Source organism: Crocuta crocuta, unplaced genomic scaffold, assembly GCF_008692635.1.
Source record: "Crocuta crocuta isolate KB4526 unplaced genomic scaffold, BGI_CrCroc_1.0 scaffold327, whole genome shotgun sequence".
In the NCBI taxonomy this organism is placed as follows: domain Eukaryota; kingdom Metazoa; phylum Chordata; class Mammalia; order Carnivora; family Hyaenidae; genus Crocuta; species Crocuta crocuta.
In genome coordinates, this window is record NW_027529176.1 from 599,196 (window position 1) to 608,150 (window position 8,955).

The 8,955-nt window shown below is 52.4% G+C and overlaps 1 protein-coding gene across 2 annotated transcripts in view; it reads right to left on the minus strand.

The window, feature by feature from the left end:
• The window catches only part of HSF1 (heat shock transcription factor 1), a 22,471-nt gene extending 13,522 nt beyond the window's left edge, over window positions 1-8,949 (minus strand). For both annotated transcript variants that reach the window (XM_077758223.1, XM_077758222.1), the window contains exon 1: window positions 8,763-8,949. In XM_077758223.1, coding sequence (XP_077614349.1) covers window positions 8,763-8,879 — 117 coding nt within the window. In that variant the 5' untranslated portion in view covers window positions 8,880-8,949. The remainder of the gene's footprint in view (window positions 1-8,762) is intronic.
• Between the last annotated feature and the right edge of the window lie 6 nt (window positions 8,950-8,955).

An 8,955-nucleotide genomic window follows, 5' to 3' on the forward strand; every position in this document is an offset into this window, starting at 1 on the left:
CCCAAAGTGAACAAAATAAAAAAAAAACCTGGCTATTCTCTGTTGGGAATGTTTGGCTTTGCTTTTTCATATAAACTCTAGTAGGGATCAGCTTACCAACATTTACAAAGATATCTGCTGAGATTTGACTGGGATTGTATGAAATCTATTTTCATCTTACCAACACTGAGTCTTCGGTTTATGACCATGGCATTTCTTTCCATTTACTTAGATCCTCTTTAATTATTCTCAGCAGTGTTCTACAGCTTTCCATGCACAAATTTTATACACAGTTTACAAGGTCCACCCCCATGGTAACCAGTCTACAGACAGCCCCCAATGGTACTGCCTCCGGGGGCTCACACCTTGAGCGGTCTTCTCCCGTGCTGTGGCTGGGTTATTCTCGTCAACAGGTGAGATGGTATTTGAGAACACGAGACAAAGGCCACGCTGGATACCCTTGATCTGGGAGAAGCAGGCTGACTGGCTGTAAGTTGCCCTGAGGAGGGGCTCCTGAAAATTTTTTTAATTTTATGAAAAGCCACTGGCCACCAAACACTCTAGTGAACTTAAAGCAGGTCTCTCTTACCAGCTGAGCCTTGAAATGGCTGCAATCTCGTGAGAGACCTTGCATCAGAATCAGCATGTGGCTCTCAAAGACTGTGAGCTGTTTGCTGTTCAAAGCAGTTAGGTTTGGAGACAACTGGCGACACAGTAACAGATAAGTTAGCCAGTAAACAGTTTGTTTTCTTGATGCTGTTGTTAAGTATTTCCACTTTCTCAACAGCTGATTGCTAGTGTACAGAAATGTAATTGGTTTTTGTATGTTAACCTCGAGTCCTGTGACCTCACTAAACTCACTTATTAGTTCTAATAACTTTTGTGTTTTCTTTTTTTGTAGATTCCTTGGGATTTTCTAAGTAAATGACAACGTTTTCTATAAACAGAGACAGTTCTATGTCCTACCTTCCAATTTTTCGTTTTTTATTTACTTATTTGCCGTATTACGTGACCAGGTGTCACACACGTTGTTGAAGGAGTGGTGGGAGCAGACCGCGCAGCCTTCTGCGCCAGCGCTGGAGGCAAGGCGCCCGCTCTTCCAGCGTGAAGCACAACGCCGGCTGCGGGTTTTCGCAGGTGCTTCCTATTACACTTAGGAACCGCCCTTCCCAGTTTGCTGAGCTTTTACCATGAAGTGGCTGTTGAGTTTGTCCAATGTTTCTCCTGCCATTGTTGAGATGGGAGTGTGGTTTTTCTTCTCTTTGTCCACTGACGCGGTAAGTTACAGCGAGTTCTAAATGCTGACCAGACCTCCATCTACGGAGCTCCACTCCAGCCTCGCACCTCGCAGCTGCTGAGGAGTCCGTGTTGTTCTGGTCTGTGAGCCTCTGTGCAATCCTCTTTCTTTTTCTGGCTGCTTTATGATTCTTCTCTTCACCCGTTTTCAGCAAGTTGTTAGTGATATGCACGTTTTTTGGTGCTTATCCTCCTTGGGAATTCTTGTAAGTCTTGGATCTGTGGGTTCACAGCTTTCCAAAATTGTGGACGACTCTGTCTTAAGCATTCCCACCCTTTACTGGAAACTCACCTGCGTGTCAGGCTGTGTGGTATCATCCCTGCGAGGCTCAGCTCATGTTTTCCAGTCTTGTTTTTCTCTGTAAATCACCATGGACAGTCTCTGTATTACTCTAGTTCAGCGAGCTTTCCTTCTGCAGTATCTAGTCTGCTACTCATCCCCAGCAGTGACTTACAGAAAAGTTGGGAACATAGGACAGAGCTCCCACGTGGCCCTCACGCTGCCGTTAGCAGGGTTAACACTGTTGTCACAAGCGAAAAATCAATATGCAGGTTTCCCCTGCTACCCAGAAGTATGGCGTTCCTATGCCAACTTCCGTAAAGCCAAGAACCACTGTTAATTGACATGGAAAAATTTAGAGTATTCCCAGACCCAAAAAATCATCTCTCTTCGGCTTTTCTGATACCTTAGCTCACACCTTGCAAACAGATGCACAAACCAAGCAGAGATAACTCACTGATGCTCACAGGCCCAGTGCAGCAGCCCTGGCAGCCTGATGGCGAGATCTGAACTCAGTTCCTGAGTGAGGCGCTTGGTGCCGCCTCCCTGGCTGCTCAGAGCGTAGGCTGCCTGCGACGGCTCGCCACAAATTCAGTGCGGGTGCCATTTTTGCTTTTTGCAAAAATGAAAACCCTCTTTGGATTTCTTTCAGTTAGCAAAAACAGATACTAACGGAGGTCTTTTGTTGTAAAAGCGAAATACCATAATGTGAACTTTCAAAAAAATGTGGGATACCTACATTTTACTATTAACTAAGTAAAGTTTCTATTTTATTCAGATCTCCTTAGTTTTTACCTTCTGTCCTTCTGTCCCAGAACTTCATCTAAGAGATTACACCACATTTAGTTCTTTTGGTCTCCTTACGTTCCCCTGACAGCCTCTTAGACTTTCCTGGCTTCTCATGACCTTGACAGTTTAGAGAACTCATCCAGGATTTTGTAGAATTTCCCTCCATTTGGATTTGTCCCGTGTCTTTTCCTCATAGAAGTTTTTGGAGAGAAAGACCACAGAGATTAAGTGCCCTCGTTGTCCCACCACAGCTGTACAGGCACCACGAGGCCACGCCTGTCAGGCGTCTCCCGGGTATTCACCCCCCACCCTTTCCCACTCGGTGCTTCTTGGAAGTCGCTATGTGTAGCCCACAGGTGCAGGTGGGAAGATACATGTCATCTCTCTGGGGGGAGTGTCCACACAAACAGTGTGAATTCTTCTGCGTGGCAGACTTGTTCCATCAACACTTTATTCCCCTTCCTTCTTTTCTCTACCTTCCACGCCCTCATCTTCATGGAGGCTTTGCTTCTTTGAGCACAGAGAATGTTCTTACAATTGTTTTAAGATCTTCGTTGGCTAGTTGCCGTCACCCCTGGGAACACAGCTACGGCTCCCCTTGTTAGTCACAGGATGCACTCTCATGCCCACTGGCTCATCTGTCAGTTCTGACTGGGCCCTGGACACGAGGGTCTTTACGCTGTGTCTGGGTTTGTGGTATTCCTACTGAGAGTGTTTCGTGTGGGTCAGCCTGATCCTTTCGAGGCAAGTCTTTAAACTCGATTACGTTGCATTTAAGGCAGCCTTTCTCAGTTTGCTCCCACCTCCAAGCTGTAGCTCATCTGGTCCCTGCTGAATCCTCTAAGTGTTCAACGTGGCTCCTCCGCTCTGGCCATGAGAACTCAGGTAACGCATGGCCCTGTCAGAGCTCTGCAGAGCGGCAGTTCCTTGCCTAGAAGGTTCTCAGGCTGGCTCCTCCTACAGACCGGCGAACCAGAACTCTGCCCAAGACCCGAAGGGGCTCCAGTGCAGACTCCTGGAGCTCTTTCTCAGTGCAGCTCCCTTCTCTGGTATCACATCTTGCAAATTCTAGCTGCCTCAGTTTCTCCAAAGTCTGGACTGTTAGGTTTCCCCTTTCTGTGCTGGAGTTTGAAAACCACCTCTAGGTTTGGGGCGCCTGGGTGGCTTAGCTGGTTAAGCGTCTGACTTTCGCTTAGGTCATGATCTCGCGGTTCGTGAGTTCGAGCCCCGCGTCGGGCTCTGTGCTGACTGCCAGCTCAGAGTCTGGAGCCTGTTTCAGAGTCTGTGTCTCCCTCTCTCTCTGACCCTCCCCTGCTCACGCTGTCTCTCTCTCTCTCTCTCCTAGAAATAAATAAAACATTAAAAAAAAAAATTTGAAAACCACCTCTAGGTAGAAAGAATGGCACCTGTCCCTCGTTTCCAATCCTGAACACTGTTCAAGGGTTAAGCCCACATTGCACGTGTCCCCACATTGCACAAGCCCCACCTTAAGGGCCATCAGGAGTTTGAGATGTTCTCTTGGTGAATCTCTCACAGAACCCGAAGTTCTCTCTCCCTGCCTCGTGGTTCAAGGCCCCTCCTTCTCTGCTGCCTCCAGGGAATCCTGGAGGTGGTCTTAGCTTTTCCTAAAAATGCCCCTGATTAGAAATATGGAAGGAACAGGGAGCAGTGAGTGCCCGGCTGCTAGCTGGTAACCAGTGCTCTAACCTTGAAATGCGCTTATTTTTAAAAGTAAACTCTGGAGGCGCCTGGATGGCTCAATTGGTTGAGCATCCGACTCTTGGTTTTGACTGAGGTCATGATCCCATGGTCATGGGATTGAGTCCTGTGTTGGGCTCTACACTCAGGATTCTTTCTCCCCCTCTGCCCATCTCCTCAGTATTCAATTGCTTGCTCTCTCAACAAAACAAAAACAACCCACAAAACTCTACACCCAGCGTGAGGCCTGAATTCACAACGAGATCAAAAGTTGCATGCCCTGTGCACTGAGCGGGCCGGGAGCCCCAAGATGTACTTCTTGGGGTAACAGCCAAGTCTGATCGTAAACTTGGAGCCTCTGGCCTTATTTTTGATGGCCCTGGGAACAACCTAAAATGAATCCAAAATTCTGCAGGGATGTATGTTTTTATAGACAGGCTCTGTGTCTGAGTGTTTTCTCAGAGGACTCCACGGCCCCAAAGGGTTAACAAGCCCTGTACCCGCGAGGGGCGCGCCGCTGCGCTTCCTGAGCACCTGCCCCAGGACACCTTAGTCCCCGCTCTTTGTTCCCCGAAAGCCAATCCAAAGGCCAGTGTGCAGGACGTGTTCCTTTCTCCTGAATGTGGCCGGCCGACAACTCTCTGGGGTCCAGGAACACGGGCATTAGTGGTGGCGAGTGTGTGCCTGGAGCCATGCAGCCACAGAAGCAGACACATCCAGGCTGTAGAGTGAGGTGTCAGGGGCCACGAGGCTGGTCCGGAAGGGGAGAGCCACTGGGCCCCCTCCTCCGCCCTGTCCTCGCCTGAGCTGAGACCACCTGCACCATCATGTCCTTTCCTTGTTTCTGCTGAAGTTTGCTTTATTAGTTCCTCCAACACAGGCACCAGTACGTCCTTCCTAATGTCTAGCCGTCTGGTCACTGGCCCCCTGTACTCAGACCTCTGGGCCATCGAACACGTGCGGGTTGGTGACTCTGCTCACTCTGCAGCTTTCAGGGTTCAGAAAGGAGCCGGTGGTGGTAGCTGCTGTGTTGCCAGAACTGGGAAGCATCTGAGGGCGGGCCTTCCTCATCTCACAGCCCCTTCCAGAGCTGGGGGGGGCCCTGCGGCCGGAGCTGGAAGGCCCGGGGTGTATGCAGGTGAGGATTCTGGCTCAGGCCCTGGTGACACACGATGGGAGCTCTCTGTGCCTCCCAGAGTGGGTCCTGTAAGTCCCGCTGCCCCTCCCCGGGCCTTTAATAAAGAATTTTGAGCGCACACGGGTCCTGTGGAGTCCGGCGTGCACGACTACGCCCTGGACACCTACCTTCCCTCCAAGGAGACCATCACGGCCCAGACTTCCAGAGCCCTTCTGAGACGGCCTCCCCGCCCCCCTCGCCATCCTGGGGGGCTGCAGGAGGAAACAGACACGAGAGGCCACCGTGTAGAGCCTGTCGTTTATAGGTCTCTGCCAGTCTCATCTCTCTGTGTATATGTTTATCTCTACTGAAGGGGCAGGGGAACTCTCATGTAAAAATCCTGACTGTGAACAACCGCAGCGTGGGGCAGCCCAAGCGTGGCTAGGGTCTAAGAAAGCAGGTGAGGGTGGGGCCAGTGTCTTGACCCCCTGGGCACGGGCAGGGGTCTCCTGCTGCTGAAATATGGAATGTCTGGAAAAGGTAGTCAGAGGCAACAGCTGGTCATCACCGGAAAGATGGTGGACTTCAGGTCTGGTTTAACCAATCCCCAGCTTTCTTTGCTAGGTTTCCTAATGTCTTTGAGACTCGATTTTCTTCTCTACAAAATGGCCACTTGTCACCTTCTTGCATGGCTGTGGATGGAGGAGAACAGATGCACAGAAAGGCACAGTTTAGCCTCATGCTGTGGGTAAGGCCTGGACAAGCACACCTGTGCTACTTTGGCAGCTGGCACTGCAGCTGTCTGGGTTCGGGGAGACCCGGGAGCCTCCAGGCCCTGCAGTGTGCCTCCCAGCCTGCCCCTGGGGAGCACTACCCCAGGGTGCTCCTTCGGCATTTTGGCTCAACTGACAGATCCCCAAGGGCAGGACCCAGAGGGCCTGCCGGGTCCTGCCGGCTGTCCAAGAACAAGCTCAGCGGGCCTCAGCTGGCTCCAAGCGCCAGGACGGGAGGGGTGTTCTTGGCGGTCACAGGAACTCTGGAAACATTCCGCGGGGAACTCTGGGCATCCGCGTGCACCCAAGTGGTCCCGCAGGTTGCTGAGGACCTGACTGCGGGAAATGCTGTGCCCAGAACTCTCCACCCAGAGACCCAGCCTCTCCAGAGCGAGCCTCTGACCATCTGACTCTTCAAGGCCGCCTGGATGGGCCCTGGCCGCGGCGCCGCCCTGTCCCTAGGCCTCCACCTCCACACAGTCCTACTAGGCTCATTCCTGCTCCCAAAGGAGAGAGAATTACACTGATCAGACTCACACTGGGGGGGGGGCCAGAGCGGCGCCTGAGGCCAAAATTTAAGGAGCCCCCCTCCCCCAGGGCCTCCAAGTGGCCCTGAAAAAAGTGCCTCCTTAAACTGTGCTGTCAGGCAACTCCCAGCCTCACCCAGGCCCTGATCCCCAGGCCAGATAGGTCTGATTCACAGAGAATCCCAGTGGGTGTGGGTGGTAAGGGGAACAGCACAGGCTGTAGGTCAGAAGCGCTGGGCACACCCACAGGGCACACTCATGCTCACCGATTTCCGTCCCCACAGCAGCAGGAGCTGAAGGCTCTAAAGACTCTCTGCTTATCCAGCTGAGGTGCCATGGCCACCGCGTCTTTAACTGCATGAGGGTCTGAGGGTGAGTAAGCCGACACAACTGTCTGGGGTCAGTGACCTGTTGGTCTGTCCCTCAATGCTGTCCGGACCTGGACCCACTGGCCCGGGTTTCTGGAGCTGAACCCCTTCCCCCATCTTATTCACCCTTGAGAGTCCAGCACCATACCTCCGACTGCCCCCTGTCTCTTAGGTCAAATGTGGGGAGTCTCTCTTGGTAGAACTGTGAGAAAACTTCCAACACCAAGGGAAAAACACCAAAAGCAAAGACATCAGAGTTTCTCGAGGGAGAGCCAGACTCCGATCACAAGTCTGCAGAAAACACTGTGTGAACTTTTTTCACAGAGTACAGACAGACAGGTACAGAACTGTCTCCTGTCTCTGAGCCAGGCAGCTCCGCAGCCTCCTGCATAGCCTGGAAAAGGGATTCCTTCCACTGCTAAGCTACCGTTTTGATATCTATATTCATTGCTGGTACCAGCCCTTACCCCTGTGTCCTGCTTGAACTGCATCCAGACCAGGAAAGATCAAGTACTCGTGCTCCAGCTGGCTCCCCACGCCCCTGCCTGGGGCTCCTGGGTGGCGCAGCTACTCTAAGTGAAGGCTGTCACAGGCCTGACCGTTCCTGTTCAAAGGCCTTGCCCAGAACACAGGCTGTGGGTCCTGGAGAGTATGCTGGTGACACTTCACCCACTCGCCTCACACTCTAAGCAGAAACAGAGAGCAGATTAAGGGGCAGACTAGCAGGTGGGGTGGATCACCCTAGCAGGATTAGAACATTTCTGATGCCCCTCCCTGGTCTGGGTTAAGAGTGTTTCCTGGGAGTGAGGGGAAGGAAAAAGAGGAAGGAAGATAAAAGAAGACAGAAATATCAGACCACTTTCTTTGCTGGGAAAAATGCAAGGTTGGGAAAGAGGAGATGGTATTAACCAGGTAGCCTTTGGGAAAGCACTCCGGCAGCGCACGGAGAGTGGAGAGTGCCCACACAGGCAAGTCACGAAACCAACACAAAGTGTCACCAATAAGAACGCTCCATGACATCCAGTCTCTTTATTCCCAGTCTTCAGGCAGCAAAACTTGAGCAAACAGACCACCCGAGAGAGAGAACCTGGCCTCCAGCTTGGGGCTAATTTCAACCTAAACGTTTCTTCATTCCTAATGGCTTAAAAGCATGAAAGAGAAGTACTTAACAAAGTCTGAAAAACCCAGCATTTTGGCCCTCAAGAAGTCAAAGCGTATTTGGGGGCACCCATAGGCTCTGCAAGACCAGAGTGGCCTTTCTTCAGGCCACCCATTTGCCCGCCTGGGGTATGACTCTCGTCTTCCCCAGACACGACATCACAGCCAGGATGGGAACAGCAGATTCTGAGCTTCAACTCCAGACACACTCTCTGATTTACCTCTGCAAAACCGGAGTGGTCCGGTCTCGCAGGGTCAAACCGTGTAAACAAGCCTGCTGCCAGGCAACTGGAGACGGGGACTTGAATATCAAGTCTTCCTGTGAAGAATGAAAACCAAAGCTGCTCTAGGGAAACCCAACTCCACTATCTCTGGACATGGGTTCAAGACCAATCTGAACTTTATGACGTTTTACTTTCTGTTTTCGTTCCTTTTCCTTTCGCACTAGAGTAACGCCCTCCAATTCACGCGCCACGTCCTAATTTTCTCCGAATAGGTGCCGACCACACCGCCCAGGCAACTGACTTGAGAAAATTCAGAGGATCACCTAGGCAGAATGTCTGCCAGCGAAACTGGGTACGGCTCCAGGACAGACACACTTCCGCGACCGTCCAACACTTAGGAAAGACCGAAGAAGAGGCCCTTCCTCCCCAGCCCAGGAACGCTCGGCGTGTCAGGGGCCGACAAGGAGCGGGCCCCGCACGTCTTCCTCCGAACCTGACCCTCGGCTCCAGTCTCCACATCCCACCCCTACGGGGACTCGCCCCAGCCCCTCACCGGGCTCCAGCAGATAAGCGCGTCGGTGTCCGGGTCGCTCACGAGGGTCCACAGCTTGGTCAGGAAGGCCGGGACGTTGCTGGGCCCCGCCGCGCCGGGGCCCACGGGCAGATCCATACCGTGCAAGGCAGGGAGAGGCGGTGGTGACGACCGCGAAATGGGGCCGAAGGCCGGGCTAGCGCCGGCGCCGCAC